General features: G+C 44.8%; 1 protein-coding gene across 2 annotated transcripts in view; it reads right to left on the minus strand.

Moving 5' to 3' along the window:
- Nucleotides 1-22,659, minus strand: part of LOC146178013 (monocarboxylate transporter 12-like) — a 59,755-nt gene that overhangs the window by 27,325 nt on the left and 9,771 nt on the right. For both annotated transcript variants that reach the window (XM_084581910.1, XM_084581909.1), the window contains exons 3-4: nt 10,221-10,364; nt 759-1,219 (exon numbers count right to left, since the gene is read on the minus strand). In XM_084581910.1, coding sequence (XP_084438036.1) covers nt 759-1,219; nt 10,221-10,364 — 605 coding nt within the window. The remainder of the gene's footprint in view (nt 1-758; nt 1,220-10,220; nt 10,365-22,659) is intronic.

Raw genomic sequence — 22,659 nt, forward strand, 5'->3', positions numbered from 1 at the left:
TATTGTCTGGTGATGATGCTGTGGGTATTTTGATTAAATGGAATAAATAAATACACATATGGATTTAGAACACACGAGCGGGCAGTTTCTTTGTTGAAACTATTACCGCTGCCGGTCCAGCGTGAAACAACTTTTACAGTACTGATGAGTTTACACACCATCCATGAGAGCGTGATTGCATGGCGAGGCCTTCCTACGAGCTCAAGGCCCCTAGTAAATGACGCATTGTACTTCTAGGTGTACCATTCGAGCGTTTTATATAGTTGTGTGGACGACTCTACTTCCCTTCGTGAGGAAGGGGTCGTTTGTATTCTTCGTTTAACTCGCAATTAGAACTTTTGAGCGACGCCATATGTCGCATCATTATAAAGTATCATGGCGAAAACGAGTGAGCTAAAATTTAGTTTTTTCTCTGCTGTATTTGTGTTGCAGCCTGTTTAAGCTCAAACCAAGAGCTCCTGTACTATTATTACGCGCTTAAAAAGCAGGACATAAATGCAAGATGTAATAAAGTGCGACGTGAGGACCACGAGTTCATCAATGGTATTGTGGAAGGTTTGCTATGCTTCTGAGTTCCAGAAAGAAATGACACATCTTGGGTGTGCGCAATTTATCACAGTTGCAATAATCTATAAAGACCACAGTTGAGTTGCGCTGCGCAGCTGTTCGATTCAGATAGGAGGCCTACATCTTCCCTTTATAGAGTCACCTACTGTATTGCAGTCTGTTATTGTCACGGTCTCAATGAATTTCATTACCTGTTTCCCCTTGCTCGGTGGGATGGCTTCAGTACGTTCCTGACCGGCGTCGAATGCTTGGTTATCTGTCCCATGCCTGGCATATTCAGAAGCCGATGTGAAGGAGCTATAGTGCCTCTGTCTGCCGCCTGCGGTAGCTCGTACGAGGGCCGTCGAGACACTCTCTTGCTTGGGTGGCCAAGGCGGCCGCTGAGCGCGCGTCTCTCCGCCGCGCTTCGATGTCCAGGGCGGTGAGCGGATGACAATCGAAAATGCTGCCGCATTCATCATGATGGCGCCGATAATGAGAAAGCCGCCCCTCAGTCCAAAGTGATCCGCGCAGTACCTGAACAGCGTGGGAAAGACGAAGGCACTTAGCGTCGTTCCTGCGTGGACCAGTCCGCTGGCGCTGACCCTCTTGCGATCGAACCAGGTGTTGATGCATATGGCGTTCGGAATGATCAGCATGCCGCTCCCAATCCCTGAAACGACACAGAAGCGAGCGCCTGATCCACTAACAGGTTTCATATTGTTTAGTTTAGGAAAAAACACAAAATACTGTTTCAACATTTCGATAAATTGAGGCAAAGATTCGAGCAAGACACGTATGCACAATTACAGCCAACTTTTTTTTATTTTTCACACGTATTCCTTCAGGAAACACTCCATTAACAGTTCTTGGCTGTCATGAAAGAAGCTTTGTGGTAGGAGAAATGAAGAGAGCAGTTGTCGACAAGTTGCGGAAGGCAAGCGCGTGGGCCCATAGGAACGTTGCGCGACGAACAGATAGCAGAGACTGACTGATGCCGCTAGCGAGTGAGAACGGCATGCACGCACCGTGATCAGCTGATAGCGAGCCGGCGTTTAACCGGAGAGCACCCTCGCCGCCACGCAGGAAAAGGGGGAAGCTCCTCATCCTCTTTCCGCATGGCGGCGACGGCGCTGTACGCAGTCACGTTGTTTTGACTCGCTAGCGGCATCAGCAGCATCAGTCAGTCGCTGCTAGCACTGCCTCCGGCGACCCTCCACCCCCCCCCCCCTCTTCCTTTCCTCGTGTTCTCCGGTTGTTCCGGTTGCTGCACGCGCTCCTCCCGCTTCCTGCGAAGCTCCGGTTGCCGATGCGCCGGCTCGAATCGGGGGGATGAAAAGGAGGCGGAGCTGGTTACGATGCCCACGCGACCGATGACGACGCGAAACCCATAAACGGGCGCCAACTGCGCTATAGTGCCTAGAATATACTTATATATATTCTAGGCACTATAGCTGCGCTCTAAAATATAGCACGCCCATTTCTGTGGAAAGGTTTTGGTATAAGTTAATTATTACTATTTACATCCTGTTTAGAGCGCAGCTCTTTGGTGTCCGTTCCTGCGTTTCGCGTCGTCGTCGCCGTTGGCGTGACCGTTGGCGTGGCCGTCGGCGTGACCTTCGCAGTCGGCCTCGTAACCTGGTGACGTCATGACAGGATGTCACCAGGAGATTCACGCATATACGAAACTGACGCCGCCGGGCGTTCGATCTATGTGTCCGTGCGGCGGCATTCATTTGGCGCTTCTTCGAACGCCGCACAACAGTGCTTATAGAAAAAGACGCAGTACAGCACATATCAGCGGCGTTTAAAATTGGTTGACATAACTAAAAGGCGAAGTATCTGTCCCAATTATGCGCCGGCACCGTAACAGAGCTGTAAAGAAAAGGAGGAAGGTTGCAGTGAAAAAAGAGAGAAAGAGGTGGCGGTAGTGGAAGGCTTCGTACGACCACAAAGCTTCCTTCATGACAGTCAAGAACTGTTAGGGCAGTGTTTCTTGAAAGAATATGTGTGAAAATTAAAAAAAGTGTGTAATTGCACATACATGTCTTTATCGAAATCTTTGCCTCAATCTATCGGAAAGGTGAAAAAAGCTAATGAGATGCGCTCAAATGTCGCATTTCCTAACGTAATCGTCGGCAAATTTTTTATTCCGATGCTATTCCTTTAATGATCGCTCCCACTCCAAGTCGTGACTAGAAACGCGGGAAATATTTTTAAGGAGGCTTCGCTGAAGGTGCATCAAAACTACCGAAAAAACATCATGCATCCAAACAATTTTTTTTTCTTCTTTCCTTCTTTCTTGAGCGGCAAGGATATATGCGAGTCGACTAGGGGGGTGGGTAGCCGCCCTGTCAAAGAGGGTGACAAGGTTGGTCATGAGTTGCTCTTCTAGAGGGCAGCCTATCGTCCTACTGCTTTAATTATTGGATGTCGGCATCGCTGTTCTACTCAGCTGGAAATTACGTGGGGTTCTAATGAACGGAATACTTGTAATGGATAGAGGTAGGTGAAGTGATGGTAATGCCCACTTTATCTTAAACACACAGCTCAACAGACAAAGGACAGGCGAGGACAATTGAGCATCCTTTCTATTTGTCGGATTCCACCATTCTTGTCGAATATTTATCGTGTTACAACCCAGGCGCCTGTAAAGCCTTCAGTATATACGTGCAAGACCTCTGTTATTCACTTCCTCATGAGCATCTCTTGGTTTGTGCTCTGAAATGTGTAACAGATGACAATGATGAGCGAAATTTCATTCGCAATGTTGGCATATCTGTGTCATCTTTCCTGGAACTGCTGTCATTAGACCTGCAATCCACACTTTTCAGTTTGAGGGCCAATTATATTTACAAAAACAAGCTTGTGCGCTGGAGCGAGTATGTCAGAAATTTTAATTGCAATTTATCTAAGTTATGTTGACAAAGCCATCAATAATAATGTCGGGGTCCCTTTGTGAAAAAAAAAAAGTGTTCAGATACATGGACGATTACCTTCTTTTTGTAGAAATGCATGTCCTTTCAATGTGCGTCAAAGACATTTTAAAAGCTCTTCAAGACTGTGCAAAAGGCCTGCACTTTACATTCGAAACCCCGTCTGGTGACACTCTTTTCTTGATTTGGGTTTGAATTAGGGCAAAACCACGTCTGTTGGGCGTTTGCGCCAAACATAAAGACGCCCTTGCTCAATTTTAAATTTTTCCATTCCATATTAGTTCAGTGTGGTATAGCCGTTTCATGCATATAGTCAGCAATTTTCAAGTCCTGCTGGCACGCCACCATGAATAGCGTCAAAGATACGGTATATAGATGGAGGTCAGCAGGCTTCCGCTATGACGTAATCTTGTCTGCCTGCAACAAGGTCCTGAAAAGACTAAATGCTTTTAGCAAACGACCGGATCCTGAGACACCCAGTAAGAACAAAAATATTGCCGCCATACCGTATGTTCACGGAATGTCTCGCCGCCTACGGCAAGTTGGACATAGGTATGAAGTACGTCATATTTTCTGCGCCCATAAAACTGGACAGCATTTGCGCTAAGGTAGACCAAACAAGAAATGAGAAGAAATGACAAGCATGCTGTGGTGGATACCAGGTATAACACAGTATAGCTGTTCTTCTGTGCTCAGAAGGAGCGGTGTACAGAGTACCTTTTACATGAGGGAGGAATTACGCTGGTAAATTAGGAAGATGTCTCAACATAAGGCAAAGAGAACATGAACACTTCCTAGACAAAGCTTCATCATCGATCCTGGCACTACACCACAAATAGGGTAGTCAAAAGCCCCCTTTGCAACCCTCCTTGCACTCCCCTGTTTAGAGAAACAACAGTGTTGTACAAGCGCAAACAAAAGTTAACAAGAGAATTAAGAAGCCTACCTCAGCAACAAGAATTCTGACACGTGCCTAAGAACGCCATCGGTTATCATTCATCCTTGCAAAATCTCTTTTCTGACGAAGGCAATTGTTGTTTTTATCTGCGAAAATGCGCACTTGGCTGTCTGAGGATTTTTGTACATATACGTGTTGATTCAATAAATCAAGCATTTATTAGTGAGTGCTATTCCCGTCTACTCGCTTGTCCTTCGTCTGTTGTGCTGTATGTTTAAGAAATGTTGCACCAACTAGCTCAACTCTCCCTTTTAAAGAAGGTACGCTTCAGGAGAGTTGTCACTGTCCGCCGGAAATTCGCCCTTAATCCAGCGCTTCTGAGAATAGCCACTGGTTCTCTCGTTACAAAAAAAAAACAAAAAAGGCCTGAGAAGGAACATTGGAGCCAGGAATCTGTATTTTCAAAATAACGGCTGGCTAAACCTTACTTTAAGTGCAGGAGACTATCATATCAGAAAGTCCAGTGCTTTTGCCCACTCTATTTAGTGCACTCGTTAAGACGATGCTAGCCTACAAAAACAAAAACAGAACAACCCGCTGAGTGAGATAAGCTGAGTGAAATATTTGGTACCTGCCGTAAAAGATGAATGCCATGTATAACGAAACCTGTGATTGATGAACAGCTCTTATCTATGACGAATGGCGCCATGGAACCACCTTGTGGTAGTATGCAGGTAGGTAGGTAGGTAGGTAACAACTTTAATGATTCAAAAAAGAACCAAGTGAGGGGGGGGGTAAAGGGAAGTGAGGGAGCAGGACGACGATGGGCCCTCAAGCCGCTCTAGATGGCCGGCCACTTTTGAGCTTCGGCGACCCCTCGGGCCCAGCTCACTGTCAGAAGCTGTACCTCCGGCAGCGAGCTGCGCAGAGCAGCCTCCCATCGCTCCTGATGCCTTGGCCCTTGCCACGGGGGCTTGGGTTTGTTCGGGCAGTTCAGGAAGACGTGAGTAAAGTCGGCTTTGGTGCTAGGACACAACCGAGTCGAAAAAAACCTCAGAACTGTGTCAAAAATACGACAAAAAGTCCTGTAGTTCTGTCGTAACCATCAGACTTTTCTGTAGTTCTGTAGTACTTTTCTGTAATTCTGTAGTTTTTTTATAGTATATTTCTGTTGTCTGTAGTTCTGTAGCACTTTTCTGTTGTAACTACAGAAATATCTGGTGTTACGACATAATGTTCCGTTGTCACAACAGGTTTCCCGTCAAAAACCGCACAGAAATTCTGTCGTAACATCAGAAAATTTTCTGTAGTTCTTTTCGACTGGGAAGCGGCAGTGAGGAGAGGTTTCGCCACGGTTTATAATAGAGAGAAGGAAAGGGGTCATGACTGTGGCCGTCTGAAGTCTGTGCCAGAAAGCCTGGTCGCTTTTGGGAAGAGATTTATGCGGAGGAGGGTACAGCAGGCGGGAATTTCTATAAAATACGGTGAGGTCGTGGTAGTTAAGAAGCCGATCTCTGGCACTGCAAGACGAAGGCCCCAGGTCGCTCTGAGCCCGGTTGACGAGTGCTCGGGCTTGGGAGTGAGCGGTCGTGTTGCCTGGGTGTCCGCTTTGCGCAGGGACCTAGAGGAGGGTGATGAGGTGATTCGGTGGAGGGGCTGATGCTAGAATGTTTGCGGCCGGGGAGTGGATTTTGCGATGGGCATAATTACTAATTGCTGTTTTGGAGTCTGAGAAGATATACTCAGCAGAGGAGTGTGTGATTGCTAGGGCGATTGCTGCTTCTTCAGCTTGCAGGGAATCCTGCAAGTGGTAGTAGGAGTAATGTGGGATGTGTACAGTTGCTGAGAGGTGTGCTGTGAGCTGATAGGGTTTATAAGTTGAGTATAGTGATACAAAGTGCATCTCTGCGTGAGTGGTGAAGGGTATAGAGATTAAACAATAAGCGGGTTCCAGATTCCAACAATAAGGAACCTAATGCTATCTTTTGATCATATGACTTAGCTGCAACGTGTTGACATTCTTGCTTCGCAAAACTTGCATTCACAACATCATTTAGTGTTCAGGAATTTTGGTGACGAATTTTTACGTACAAAATATTGCTGAACGTATATTCTGTGCCTGTAGCGATCTGCATAACAGTGTATCAATTTTCTCGCACTAGATATCGCTGCACCATGCAGACTGTAAGATGTTTATGCTAGAAGAAAACCGGCCCGGGGAACATCTTACACAAACACCATGTGACATACAACGTTAACTGCAAGGTTGGCGGCCTGCGGCGTAGCGTTCAGGATACGCCTTAACTACGTTTTAACTATAAATGATGATTTTGTTTATGGGGTTTAACGTCCTAAAGCTACTCAGGCTATGAGAGACGACGCAGTGGAGGGCGCCGGAAATTTTATCCGCCTTGGATTCTTTAACGGGCACTGACATCGCACAGCAGACGGATGCCTTGCTTTAGGCCTCCTTCGGAAAGCGGCTACCGAGGCCGGGATTCGATTCTGTAAACTTGGACATAGTAGTCGAGTGTCGTAATCAGTTCACTCCTGCGGCTGGGTAACAGCAACAATGAAAGAGGGAGAAAGTAAATATGCAAAATGCACGTTAGACAGTGGATATGCCTGCTTTACTTGAACTGTTGCTTAAATGGGTAGAAAATAATTTCATTTTTACAGGCTGATTTTTAGAGAAGAAACACCTGACATGCTTATTGCGATTCTTAAAACAAAATCTAAAAAAAACCGCGTTAGATTAAATACATCCCCGTAACATCTTGGTGGAGGGCGCGGGTTCGACACGATCTGACGCTGGATCTCAGCAAGCGACCGTCACCTCAGAACCGTCACAAATACTACCGACGCGGCTCTGTCTGCTTCCGCAACTCCACTGAGACGTTACGGGGATGTATTTATAGTAACTTGCGCTGCGATGGGCGAAACTCGGCGCAAGGACTTCAGGAGCCGTGCAGCATCCACTCTGTCAGCGTCGCCCAGTCGAAAAAAACTACAGAACTTTGTCAAAACCACGACAAATATCCTGTAGTTCTGTCGTAACCATCAAACGTTTCTGTAGTTCTGTAGTACTTTCCTGTAGTTCTGAAGTTTTTCTGTAGTATATTTCTGTTGTCTGTAGTTCTGTGGCACTTTTCTGTTGTAACTACAGAAATTTTTGATGTTAATACAGAACGTTCTGTTGTCACAACAGGTTTCCCGTCAAAAACCACACAGAAATTCTGTCGTAAAATGAGAAAATGCTCTGTAGTTTTTTCGACTGGGCGTCGCCTTTCAGAACACTTCGTCGTCCACGCGTTCCTCGGTCGTCGTCGTCTGTCAACGCACCACTTCGCTCACGCGTTTCCCGGTAACATTATTACAGTCTCGATCTGTCATCGCGCTTGGATTGCTGCCACAGGTATGCAATATCAGGTGTAATTATGTGTTATTACCCAGCCCGGCGCAACCATTCGGCTCAGATGTAAGATATAGGGCCTTGTCAGGAATTCATAGTTGATGAAAGATCTTTTCTGGCCCGGAGTTTGGACCTTGGTCTAGTGTCTGTCCGGAACAGCCACCAACTTGTTGGCCTTACAGAACAGTCAGCAGATTAGATGCTAGTCCTCAAGAACAGAAAATGAAATTGGTGTTGGCCGATGTATGAAACAAGCTGCCTAAGTAGATGAGCTGCGAAGTTTCTGAGAAAGCTGCACAGCTCAAATTTCTGAGGCTATTGGTGCGGTCGCGTGAATGGTAATCAGTAATTATTAATTTATGACGAACTGCCGGCACCTTTAGAATTCTCTTAAACATCGAACTTACAGCATGACTAGTGATACGCGCACTTTTAATTCCTTCGTCTAGAACTCATGACATGAGCGGAATCGTCTCACTTGATGTCTGTAACTCAGGGTTGCAGTCTTTTCGTTTTGGCACAATCTCACGCAATTTAGTTTTTTGTTTTTCAGGGCTATATCTACTCCTGTGTGATATGCGACCTTTTTTACATCCTGCTTTTCTTAACCTTACATGCATTGGTTTCCAGAGAGAATTTAACTTACGCAAGCTTTCAGCAAGTTAACCATTAGAATGTTGCACTTTCTTATAAACAAATCCGCATACATGCGTGTTTATCTGAAAAACTGTTATCTGACAACTTTTTGTTTTGGTTGCACGCATTTAGCAGTAATTATTTCTTGTAATCTTTCTCGAAAAGAGTATTTAGTTTCTGTAAGCAGCAAACTTGATTTGATGCTGAGCTGTATACGCGACTATTGCTGCGCGGTTCTTTTGAACGCTGCAATATTTGCAAATTATAAACCGTTGGTGGTGTGCTAAATTTCAGTATGTACCTTTTGTATAGACATCGGCGTAAGAAATGCTGTTCTTTCAAGTGGAGGAAAAGGAAGCACATTTTATTGTTCGCAGCATATCTCTCCCTAGTAGCTAGCCTGGCAAACAGCCTCAAATGAGAGCGAAAAAAGTCAAATGAAGTTTAAGCATACTTAATAGTGAATCTAAATTTCAACTGTCTGGAGTCGGGACAACACCGAACAGCCGATTTAATTCTTTGCAACTATAACCATTGTTCTACAGCTTCATCAGAATGAGAAGTAGAGTCGCTCTTAGTGAGAGAACTATCGCATACCCGGATATTCCATATGATATATGCTGACAGCCTCATCATTTAGAAGACCATGATTATCCCGGCATGATCCCTTTAAACTATAATCAATCATCGGTAAAATATCAGCATTCTCTAATTACAAAGGAAACCGTTTCACTACTCAATCAACTCAATCTTCTTGGGTACATCAGCAAACAGCACAAGGTACGAATCACGGACGCATAGGAGAAAACGACAGGCAATAATGTCTGTCGTTCTCTCCTATGTGTCCGTGTTTCGTACCTTGCGCTGTTTATGAGTATGTACTCGACCTCGCACTGTTAGCGGGCAAACGCCAATGGTGAAATTTGTTTTCAGCTTGTAGCGTTTTGCTCCTTATATATTTTCCTGGTGTAAACAACTGCTTATTTCATGATTACTGTTCGTATTTCTTTTCAGCTATATTATTATACTTTTTGTTTGTGTAATTCACTCTAGTTCAGAACCTTTTTCAGGTTCTAAACTATGTAAATAAGTTTTGAAAATCGGCAGACACACAACTGTATTCATATGAGAAGGCGCATGAATAGTGTTTCTTAGCATTATATCACTTCTTAGAGATCTGATTCATGCTAAGTGGAAGAAAAACAATCAATCATGACTGTACGAAATCGGAGCCTAAACTCTAAACCTTATGTTGCGCTGTTTTGCATAGCGCCGGGTCACGGTGGGGCTGTCTATTTGGTGCCTGGCCATGGCCGCTGGCAACCACCATGACATGCTCATATGGATTCGAGTGACGATGGAGTTGAAAGTTGCAGAAATTATATAAAGGCCTGTACTTTAACCTGTTCCTACGAATATGCACCCGTGTCCTTATTGTTTCTGACAAGGGATCTAGGAGTGGCGACCGTTCCACTCCCACCCTAAATGTTTTACCATTGTGCTATCTCCCGCAAATTTGGCCATGCCATGTGTCTTATGACGTTTTAAAAACTGCCGACCAATCAGTGCTCACCAAGCTGCTTGTCAGCAGCTGCCAGACGCATGCCTGTGATATTCAGGACAATCTGGGAGTTTTGGCTTTTATCGTAATGAATCTAGTAAGTCATTCGCCTCAGTAAACAAACTAGCAACCTGGAAAAGGAAGCAGTACCTAACCACTAAATTACTTCTCTACCACAAGTCCGACGCAAGCGGTCTGGCTAATTTAATATGTCTGTCCGCCGTCACTCACCGTAAAATCCTCCTAGAAAGACGGAGATGTATGTCAAATTTGGAGCAAAAAAACAGAGAGAAACGGACACCGAGCTGATCACAGCTCCAGCTATGGCCACTGGGCGGATGTCGAGCTTCTTCACCATGATTCCCACCAGGGGTGCTGCATGACAAAGAAACAAACGTGCGATTGACGCAAGAAACGCTAAGCAAGCGTCAACTGAAGCTCTTGACTACTAGGCGCCCGACTAAGGATGAAATTCATATGATATAGGCGTGATGGCTCGTGCGTATTTGTCGCCTAGTAGATAAATGCATTAAGCGGCGCACAGCGCCGAATTGACACCATCAAACAGGGGCTGAAGTCTTGTATCAAAGCGGCTGCTGCAGACCGGTATTGCCTCCTCTCTATCAGTCATCTACCACAGAATTTAAGATATTCGCTTTCTGGGCCCGCTGGGACCACCTTATCCCTGCAAAAGTACCTTGTGTCATTCAGCCATATGATTTTATATGCCCTACCCCATGCCCCCGCTGCAGATGCCTTCTGTGAGAATCCAGTCTGTTATCCTTAAAGCCAGTCGGCTGTCTATGATTTGCATTGAATGCCTTGCCAATGCTCATTTCTTCATTTCATTTACGATATCATAACATTTATTCGGTACCGCGCGCCACTATATGCTCGCTGCATTCGTTGCAATGTTTCATCTGTTATTTTATTTTTAATAGCTATCCGCACTGCCCTCAGATTAAGTTGGTTATTTTTCTTCTCCTTCACGCTTTTCTATTGGTGAGTGCCTGTAAGGCGCAGTTGTTTGTTATATGCGTTTTTGTAGCGAGATCTATTGGCCGCAAAGTCGCATTTTCGGTGTGGTAGTGGCCGCGCCTTGGCGGTGGCCGAGGCGTGGTCGGACAGCTCCTGTATTAAATCTGGTGAGCTATATCAGTGGTTCCGTGCTAATGACTGATGGCTGACTAGACACTAACCAGTGCAAATTAAAAGAATAACTATCAACGAACCAGTACTAACGAATGACTAAATAGTCATTAACTAGTACCAATTAGAAATAAGTCATGCCTAATATTCATAAGCAACGACAAATGACTGAGCACGGCATCATCACATGGTGAGGTCATCGGCTTTGACGTCATGGTCAAATGCGGCGTCATCATAACGTCACAGTTGGTCTTGTCTAATGAGCAGAAGTGCCGTCATAATGACGTCACATCACATCGTGGCGTAACAACTGGCGATTACGTTACTTTGCGATCCACGCATATTGCGAAGTTGACCCCGTCGCGTTTTCGATCCAGGCGTCCGTGCGGCGCCATTAATTTGGCGCTTCCTCGAACGCCGCACCACACAGCTATAGAAGCAGACTCAGTGCCGCAGGCATCAGCGGAGTTTCAAATGGGTTCACTAGAGTGAGTGAGTGAGTGAGTGAGTGAGTGAGTGAGTGAGTGAGTGAGTGAGTGAGGAAGTGAATCAATTTTATTGTTCGACAGAAAAGGCTCTTTTCTACCCCAGGTCCTCCCCTCTAGAGGAGAGGCGCTTTGGGGTAGGTGGGAATCAGCTTCAGACGCAGTCCGAAATCCCTTGGATCATGGCGGCCTGTTCAGTCAGCCGAACCGTTAAAAGATGGTGTTTCGGGGTTGCGCTTTTCAGCAAAGCCTCCCAGGATTCTCTACTATCCATTTTGTTTGCCCTGTCTGGGAAATGCAAACATTCCCATATTATGTGGTTCAGGTATACCCCTCTGCCCGCAAACCCTGCCGCTCACCTTTAAAGTCCGGGAATATACATTTGTTAACGACCGGATTTACCATTTGCTTGCAGACGAATCCATACCGTCTTTTGTTTCCCATCTGAAGTCTTGTCTGGAGGGGGCAGTTTCAAACGCTGCCTTCTATGATACTGCGTCACATCATAATACGACAGCAGACGCCCTTCTCGGTTGCAGCCTTCCTCCGCTTGCTCAATCCGACCTTCTCGGCAGTAGAAATTTCGAGCCTCCCGCCGCATATACAAATGCGACCTGCTCCCTCGGCTTCCTTCCTTATATACTTTCCAGAGCCTCAGCCCTTTCCTGCTTTCTCTCTTTATTGTATTCCGGGTGCACATTTCTCCGCAATGGGGGGCCTTGAACACACTGTCGTGCCTTCCACCCTATGGTGGCCTGCATCCCCTTTCCCCTACCTGGATTCAGCCCCGCTTTTTCCAAATTACCCTCTCTACCCTTGTGGTTCTGAGCCTTACTAGCTGCGAGAGATTTACCGCCTCAATCAGTTCCGCCAAAGTATTATGCATTCCTATAGCCTACAATCTCTCTGTGGATGCCGTCAGAGACAGCCCCAATGCCCCCTTGATACACTTTAATTAAGGGCAACAATTTTACTCCTTTCTGCCGCCTTAAAGTTCAAGTAAGGTGTCGCATAGCTCACTCTACTCGTAATAATGGCCTGAACCAATTTAATCAAACATTTCTCTCTAAGACCCCCTTTCTTACTTGATATTCTCCTAAATAAACCCAATGTTTGCATGACATAGCCTTTGAGCTTTTTGATGGTAACATCATTATGGCCATTCGCCTGCAGGTGTAAGCCCAGGATTCTAATAGTCTCCACTTCCGGAACATCAACTCCACCTACCAGAATTTGAATTTTTGAAGGCGGGTATTTCTAAGCGCTCCGTCCTTGTATATGAAAATTCAGACTTTTACAGAAAGTGCTCTAGGCCCCTTTTCGCCGCGTATGCTAAAATACTGTCGCCTGCCGCCTGGAGAGTTTGCTCAATCTCTCCATCACTGCCCTTATCTATCCACATAATAATGTCATCTGCATACATGCTGAATTTAGGATTCGGGTTGCTAAGCGCCTTTAGCTGCCCTTGCAACTTTCTCATGGCCATATTAAACATCCATAACTACAATGCAAACGCCAGGACAGAGATGAAGGAGGGACACCACACAGTGCCGACTCACAACTAAAGTTTTGTTGGATGCCAGCTGGTATAAATACCTCCCTGGCAGCCTGGAAGAATACAGGCCACACTTACATGCGTGAATGACAACTAGCATACCAGGCACGTATCACCATGCAAATCACATGCGAGTGAATACAACATAATCAGTGAGCAGGCACTTGTACATTCGAAGTCAAGGTGCCGTCTTTCTTTTTCTGACAACGCGACAGATGAAGCACTGATGCATTCTTCCGAGAGCCTTCCTATTAAGTGAGCTTCTATTATCTCCCTTGCTAACGAGTCACGGTTCTTTCCTAACACTGTACATTCCTCATAGTTTGGCGCACAGACGTTGGTATCATCATCTTCATTGCATTTGCAGTGCCTGCAGTTTCGCCACGTGGCCAGAGATAGCGACACGTGAGACATTATACTCATGCTCGTTATACTCGTTAATACAGCGGCCAGTTTGGCCGATGTATCGCTTACCACAAGACAGTAGCAGCGAATATACCGCCCCTTCCTGGCAAGGCACGAATTGTTTAGAGTGCTTTATTGGGCACTTGGGCGATTCTTTACTCTCTGAATTTACATTCTTAATCAGATTGGACAATCGTTTGGGCACCGAATAGGCGACGTCGACGTCTGCATGTTTGCCACTTCTTTTTAAATTGTGTGACACTTTGTGAAGATATGGCAGCACAGCAATCTTCCTTTTCTTCTTGTCTTTCATACATTCACTCTTTCCCTTTGATTTTAACTTTTTCTGCAGGTTTCCTGCCACGGAAATTAATAATTCAGACCGGCAGCCAGCCTTTGCCAGGCGGTCTACTTGGTTGCTGAAGCTATGCTCCAACCTGTGCTCACAGGATTTCTTCACTGTGTTGCTAAAAACAGTATGTGTAATTGCTCTCTTCACCAGCTTGGAGTGAGCTGATTAAAAAGGCAAGGTGGGCTTAACAGCACGGGGCTCATAAGCCCAACAAACATGAGACGGAGTGAAATGAAGGCAGAGATCTAAAAACCTAATGAAATGGCACTTCAATGGCACTTCGTGTGTTAAAACCAATGGTGTGAGGCATTCTGAGAACATCGAAATGGCGTCAGTTAATTGCTGCTTGAAATCACGGTTGTCACAATCTAAAAACACGAAGTAGTCGCCAACAAATCTAAAAATGCTACAAACTCTGAAACCTTCAAATTGCTGTGTCATCCTTCTGTCTCGTGCAGCTAGGAACACGTCCCTAAGGAAAGGCGCTAGACATGAACCAATACATATGTGGGACGAAGCTACCTCTGCATAAGACGGTTAGTTGACTGAAAGAGAACTCGTTCACTCTGCTACTTGCTGATAAGGACGGAGGTTTTGTCGTCTTGGACAGGAACGTGTATATTTCGAAAGGATCGGAAGCTGTTCTTGCGGTGTATGAAAAACGCAGCGATGTGTCAGTTTCGAAAGTTAAGAGCAAGGTTAAAAAACCTGTTAATAGGCTGGAATTAAATAGGCTATCAAGTAAGATCAAAAGCAGCTCTAGAAAGTGGTTGCATATGTTTTTCACTGCGGAAACAGATAAACCAGATTGGCCGTACCATGTAATTGTCTCAGAAATTGGAACATGGCAGCAGCATGTAGCTAAGTTTCTAGAGAAAAAAACTGAATCTTTTGTCAATTGACGACCCTTTTAGAGTGAAAAGTTCGAATTATGCTATCGCGTTCCTAGAAAGTAATTACAATAAGAAGATTCGTGGATTTTCAGTCGATGTAAAGGATCTTTATTACACCATTCCTCATGCAGAAATTTTGTCTTCTGTCAACGACCTGATTGATGAACATGGTGCTGTTGCATTTCAGAATGAGAGCGGAATTTCCACGACTGGTTTCCTTGAATTGTTGTCACTCTGTCTCGTCTCAGCTTTTGCGGAATGGAATGGCGATATTTTTATTCAGAAAGAGGGGATCTGTATTGGCGCATGTCTAGCGCCTTTCCTTACCGACGTGTTCCTGGCTGCACGAGACAGAAGGGTGAAAGAGTGATTTGAAGGTTCCAGAGTTTGTAGCATTTTTAGATTTGTTGACGACTACTTTATGTTTTTAGTTTGTGACAACCTTGATTTCAAGCAGCAATTCCATGACGTCATTTCGGTGTTCTCAGAATGCCTCGCACCATTGGTTTTATCATACGAAGTACCATTGAATAATTTCATTAGGTTTTTAGATCTCTCGCTTCATTTCACTCCATCTTATGTTCGTTGGGCTCATGAGCCCCGTGCTGTTAAGCCCATCTTGCCTTTTTCATCAGCTCACTCCAAGCTGGTGAAGAGAGCAATTGTACATACTGTTTTTAGGAACTCAGTGAACAAATCCAGTGAACACATGCTGGAGCATAGCTTCAGCAACCAAGTAGACCGCTTGGAAAAGGCTGAATACCCGTCTGAATTATTGGCTTCCGTGGCAGGAAACCTACAGAAAAAGTTAGAATCAAAGAGAAAGAGTGAATGTATGAAAAAGAAAAAGAAAAGGACGATTGTTGTGCTGCCATATCTTTACAAAGTGTCGCACAATCTAAAACGAATTGGCAAACATGCAGACGTTGACGTCGCTTATTCGGCGCCCAAACGATTGTCCAGCCTGATTAAGAATGTAAATTTAGAGAATAAAGAATCGCCCAAGTGTCCGAGGAAGCACGCTAAACAATTCGTGCCTTGCCAGGAAGGGGTGGTATATTCGCTGCCACTGTCTTGAGGTAAGCGATACATCGGCCAAACTGGCCGCAGTATTAATGAAAGACTCAAAGAGCATGAGTATAATGTCTCACGTGTCGCTATCACTGGCCACGTGGCGAAGCACTGCAGGCACTGCAAAGACAATGAAGATGGCGATGATACCAACGTCTGTGCGCCAAACTATAAGGAATGTACAGTGTTAGGAAAGAATCGTGACTCGTTAGCAAGGGAGATAATAGAAGCTCACTTAATATGAAGGCTCTCGGAAGAATGTATCAGTGCTTCATCTGTCGCGTTGTGAGAAAAAGAAAGTCAGTACCTTGATTGCAAATATTGGCAAGTGCCTGCTCACTGATTATGTTGTATTCACTCGCATGCGATTTGCATGGTGATACGTGCCTGGTACACTAGTTGTCATCCACGCATGTAAGTGTGGACTGTATTCTTTCTGGCCGACAGGGAGGTATTTATACCAGCTGGCATCCAATAAAACTTTAGTTGTGAGTCAGCGCTGTGTGGTGTCCACTCTTTCATCTCTGTCCTGTCGTGTGCGTTGTAGGTTTGGATCATCAAAAACAGCAATTCGCCCAACAAATGCTTATGTCATAATAAACAGTAGGGGCGACACGTCCGCCCCTTGCGGTGTCCCCCTACTTCCTAGCTGAATCACTTCCGAAGTGTTCTCCTGAAACACCCTATCTCGGCTCTCCTTTCTCTCAAGAAATCCCTGATGTAGTAATAGGTTCTTACACCGACTCCTACCTCATTCAGTCCCTCTAGGACCGCCCAGTGGTTTAAATTATCGAAGGCCTTCTTTAGATCCAGCCCTAATATCACCTTCGAATACTTCGTCTTAGATTCCACAATGTCGTGCTTCAGGAGCAGCTTAACATCCTGCGTGCTAAGGTCCGGCCTAAAACCGAAGATTTCATCCGCCATAATGGCTTTCGCCTCATCGCACTTGAGTGGTGCAAAGTGCCCCTATGGTATATATGAAGCTCTCTCTCATTGCTAAACGTGAATGTTCGCAGAAAGCTGAGCCAGGAAATGTCTCTCTCGCTACTTATATCATGGCATAGCTGAGCTAAGCCACGGCCAATTGCGTCCTTTGAAGTAAAGGTAAACTGCTTTGTGTTATTTACAAAATGCTGTTCAATCCAGTTTTTTGCTAGTTATCTCACACGCGGGGTCAGGATCTGTGGTCACTAACTGCCATAAGTATAAGCACCGCCTTACACTTTCCTGCGCATATCTGCTTACTGTAAACTGCGGTTCTTCGCAGAGACTGCTAGAGACATGACTAGTTTTCGGACATTCATTTTCAGATCCGTTGCTCTGCGTTGCCTTTGTATGTCATTGATCGTGCTTTGGAGCTCGTATCCCTGCGTTACTCGACGATACAATGTCATCAGCAAATCGCAAAATAATAAGTATATTGCATTCAATCTTATTCCAACTCTTCCCAGTCAGAATATTTGGTGCCTCCCTGAAACACGTGGTAATTTGCGCAGGATATATTGCACCTTCCTTTCCCAAATCGCTTCACGAGGTGATTTTGCTAGTTTCTTGAAGAAAAACGGCTGTATTTTTACATATAGCCCTTCGACACCCTATTTATGTATTTCTCGTGAGTGGTAAGGCTTCGTGCTCGCCAAATATTTTCTGGTAATCCAGCAAGGCTGAATATATGAGCCCGTTATAGTCTGTACTTCTCCGTATCACCTTTCGCTAGTCTGAGTGAACACGGTCTATTACCGTGTGCCCTTTAATAAAGGCCACCTGGCCCTTTGCCTGACATAAGTCTAAAGCTGTCCGGATTGTGCTAGCGCTTGCCTTACAAATTACCTTTTAGACAACGGTCAGTGCTCTTTCTTGTCCTTGAAGTCCTGCTTGTTTGAAAGAATATTATAATAATGCGTTTCCTAAATTCCCGAACTCTCGACGCCGTGAGGCACTGTGCATACAGGAAGATAGGTTTCTGGCACAGTCTCTCCGCCGTGCTATGGTGGCTAGAAGGGAGAGGTGGCGCGACCGCGCATTCCGCCACTTGGAGAAAACGCGCCTTTGGTTCATGCCGCCGCCACTGGTTGCCGCTGTGGCGCTGCTGTCAGCTCTTCGATGCATTCTCCGGCGCACGCCAGCGCGTTCGTTCTTGTTTGCCTGTAGATATGCTGCTTGAGCTGTGGTGCTATTTTACGATAAGCTTTGCCCTAGCTCAGTTTATCCTTTTGTTTGGTGTCTATATAGTCTTTCTCGCCGAGGTGCTAGTGCGAGTGTGCAGTACATGTGCGTACTTTTCTGTTTCTCTTGCATGTAAAAGCATCGTTGTCAGGCAAAAGGCCATTAAATTGCTTAAAAAAATTAATGAAAACATCGTTGCAGGAAAAAAGGCCAGCCAATTGTAAAAAAAAAATTGTAAAAGTATGCTGCTTGAGCTGTGCTGCTATTTTACGATAAGCTTTGCCCTAGCTCAGTTTATCCTGCTTTGTTTGGTGCCTATATAGTTTTTCTTGCTGAGGTGCTAGTGCGAGTGTGTAGTACATGTGCGTACTTTTCTGTTTCTTTTGCGTTTAGAAACCCCCAGCAAAAAAAAAAAAAAAATCTGTGAAAGCATCGTTTTCAGGCAAAAAGCCATTCAATTGCTAAAAAAATAACTAAAGCATCGTTGTGAGGCAAAAGGCCAGTCAATTGTAAAAAACATTAATGAAAGCATCGTTGTGAGGCAAAAGGCCAATCAATTGCTAAAAAAGAACTTCAAATATCGTTGTCAGGCAAAAGGCCAGTCAATTGTAAAAAAGAATTAATGAAAGCATCGTTGTCAGGCAAAAGGCCTGCCAATTGTAAAAAAAACATTAATGAAAGCATCGTTGTGAGGCAAAAGGCCTGCCAATTGTAAAAAAAACATTAATGAAAGCATCGTTGTGAGGCAAAAGGCCAGTCAATTGTAAAAAAGAAAAATTAATGAAAGCATCGTTGTCAGGCAAAAGGCCCGACAATTGTAAAAAACATTATTGAAATCATCGTTGTCAAGCAAAAGGCCAGTCAATTGCTAAAAAAAAGACTAATAAAAGCATCGTTGTCAGGCAAAAGGTCAGTCAATTGCAAAAAAAAAAATTAAATTATCGTTGTCAGGCAAAAGGCCAATCAATTGCTAAAAAAATTAATGAAAGCATTGTTGTCAAGCAAAAGGCCAGGGAGTTGCTAAAAAAATTAATGACAGCATCGTTGTCAGGAAAACCGCCAGTCAATTGTAAAAAAAAAATAATGAATGCATCGTTGTCAGGCAAAAGGCCAGTCAATTGCTAAAGAAAATAATGAAAGCATCGTTTTCAGGCAAAAGGCCAGTCAATTGCTAAAAAATTAATGAAAGCATCGTTGTCAGGCAAAAGGCCAGTCAATTGCTAAAAAAATTAATGAAAGCATCGTTGTCAGGCAAAAGGCCAGTCAATTGCTAAAAAAATTAATGAAAGCATCGTTGTCAGGCAAAAGGCCAGTCAATTGCTAAAAAAATTAATAAAAGCATCGTTGTCAGGCAAAAGGCCAGTCAATTGCTAAAAAAAATAGTGAAAGCATCGTCCATGACTAGCCTCTCGATGTGGGAGACCTGAGTGAGGCAAATGAAGTTCTCAAAGACTGTGGCATAGAACACGCATCTCTCATCACTCAGGCCAGTGATTCAAGGCTCATATTTTATGTCGCTGGTTATGCGGCGAAGAAATGCATCGCTGGCACCAAATGTGAAGAGCTGCAGACAACTCCTCAGTCTCAAGGACGGACCTGCTCCAGACGCAGCGTGTCTTACCAGTGCAGTTGACAGAGGCGGTCTTTGTTTCTATAAAGCCGGTCGTGGTTTCTATCAACCAATCTAAACGCCCCTGCGGTATCCCTTAAAAAAATCTTTGCTCGCTGGTTTAGTGCGCGTGAAATCCGAAGAGACAGCCTTATGGACTTGGTATCCTTTCTCCAAATGACCAAACTGCAGCTGGTTGGTTGTCACGAACATAGTACATCTGTGACAAACAAAGTGATCAAGATCTATGTTCTTAGCAGACTACACTTCTACCTGAAGACGCAGAATTATTGCGAAAAGAAAGGCAAGATAGAATGAAACTGTTTAAACTGAGGCGGTTAATTTGCTATTTGGTTGTGAGCAGTTATGTTTGAAAATTGTTTATTCTACCTCTATTACATGTATATTTGAGGCCTTCAACAGCAATCTCAACATTGCGATATTTCAATTTTCTTTTCAGCATTCTTGCCCTTATGTGCAATACACAAAACTTTGCCTATCCATGAGAGTTTTTTGTCAATAAAACTGCAATTTGTTCCTTCTGTACTTAAATACCATTTCACATCGCGTCTTGTACGTTATGGCTATCATCTGGCTAAAAATTGCACTTTTCCACTTTAGACGCACCGCAAATTCGCAGAGAACAAAACAATACAAATTAGCCTGGTGCCTGCGTATTGTGGGACGCAACCGCACGTTAAATAATCACATGCCATCTGCATTCTGAGTAATCTTCGACTGCAATGCCCCTCAGCCCGAGTCGCTTTGGCTTTTTAAAGCTCACAAAACCAAACGAAAATAATTAGCTTTATAACTGCGACCACTGTGCGCATCGGGAAAGGGAACGTAATGCACCTTCAGACGAAAACTTCATCGTTTAAGAAGCATTAAATAGCGCAACAAGCAAAACAACCGGCACAGCCGCATCGCCCGATTTCACGGTGCCAAATAGCATATTTGCAGTTGACGTCACTCCCGACTTGCCTATTTTACTTACCTGGTTAAAATATTTCAAGTGGTAACAATAATTTTAACATTTCGTTGGTATGACTGCGCTGCAACCGCAGCAGTGTACCCCAGCGCGAGTCGAGTACGCATCGAAGTGCTGAGAGCAGCGCCTACTGCGCGAGGCATGAAACGTAGGGGCGGAGCTCTCCGCCCGCTCGCGTCACCTAACCTTTCTAGCCACCATAGCCGTGCTTCAGCTCATCGGCAATTACCTTATCCTTACCAGTGTTTACCACTTGACGTTGCTTTTTGAAGCTTTTCTTAATTCTAGAACCGTCATCGCCACGATGACCTTTCGCACTGCACTACTGGCTTCCTTAATATTGTTCTTATTGATCTCTCTGCTACGGCCGCCATATATCTGTGTAGAACTCGTCGGCTGCATTAATTGGGTTATCTATATGGCTAAATGAATGTTCTCCTTATCTTGTAGCACGAACATCGAATTTTCGCTTATGCGTAGGATATTTGAAGTAAAATGTGATGTTGGGCTAGTCGGTTCATGTCGTAAGGAAATACAAAACTGCGCAAAAAAGACGGGACAAGAAGAACAGAGAGGCACACACGAAGCGCACACACGAAGCGAAGTGCCTCTCTGTTCTTCTTGTCCCGTCTTTTTTGCGCAGTTTTGTATTTCCGTAGGATATTTGCCAGCGCCTTTTATTTTTCCACTGTTCTTCAGGGGAATCCAAGTTCTCATCTTATAAAAGGTTTTTTTCAGTTCATTGCCTTCGATAGCTCTACCAGTTCTATTTTGTCTGTTGGTCTAAAGGGTCATGCTGTGGCATGTTTTAATCTGTTTGTACTATAGGATAATCAACCTATATCCTTTAAAGCTACCAACCATCTACACCTTCTGCGCACTGAAAAGGGATATCTGTAGACAGAAGTCGTCAACCACGGTCAAAGCCGAATATCTGCTCTTCAGCAAGAACCTCCAAATCCTATACTTTTCTTCTTAAGTCTAATCAATTGACCACTTTCTTCCTCGCTTTTTATCCGTTACCTCGTCAAGTCAGGGCTATATGGATTCCTTCCCGTCCGGTTATCACTACATGGTTCTTTTCCGAGGACCTACACAACCAGCATGATGCCTGGATGGGCGCACGATTAGTGTTTTCCACGTTAACTTTCGGTTTTCGTGGCCTGTAGAAAACGCTATTGTTATTTTATCATATCGTCTCTTCCAGATGAGATATTTCAAATTGAAATGTAGATTTGAGATCTATATTATTTCCCACATTTGCATGCTAATTTTGAACAAGATATGTTCATAAATAAAGAAAAATTTTAAGGCTTTCATCCCCTTAAAGGCCCACTGTCCACCCTCCGGTCGAAAATATTTTCTTCCCCGTTGACTGTGAGACTTCACCCCTAGAACGCAAGGCCGCAAAATGCTTTTGAAAAGAGAAACTAATAACGCAGTTACAGCCACCGCAATCACCCGATTCTGTCATGCTTCTCTCCTTCCGTTCCCTCGCAAAGGTCTTTCACTCTCCTGCCCGAGGTCGTCTAGCCTCCGCAAGACAAATTCCCCTTCCTCCTCCGCGTTTGGCGGGAGGTGGGGCGTGGCACTCCGCGAGCGCAAAAAAAAAAAAGAATAAAATAAAAAAAAGAACGGCCGAGGGAGCGCGCGCCGCTGGATTCAGTCTGGCCGTGGCGAGGGAAAAGCGCGCAGCGAGCGGTAGACACCCATCCTTCTCCCGTCAGTCAGCGAGACAGACCAATAGACGTCGTTCGCGGTACGTACGTCATTACTGTGGCTCGTCGGGCCAGCGCAGGAAACGGGGACGCTGGCTTCCCGGAGGAGAGCATGAGAGAGCTTTGAATTGTACTTTCGATGCTTTGCGGCGCGCGTGTCACTGTAGCATTTTGCACTGACTATCTCCGGTACCTGATGGAAACACTGGGTTCCTTTGCTTAAAAGGGCCTTCCCTGGACAGTGGCCCTTTAAGAGCGATCTTAGTGCCTCGA

The sequence above is a fragment of the Amblyomma maculatum genome, chromosome 10, assembly GCF_055883805.1.
Source record: "Amblyomma maculatum isolate TAMU_Amacu chromosome 10, ASM5588380v1, whole genome shotgun sequence".
In the NCBI taxonomy this organism is placed as follows: domain Eukaryota; kingdom Metazoa; phylum Arthropoda; class Arachnida; order Ixodida; family Ixodidae; genus Amblyomma; species Amblyomma maculatum.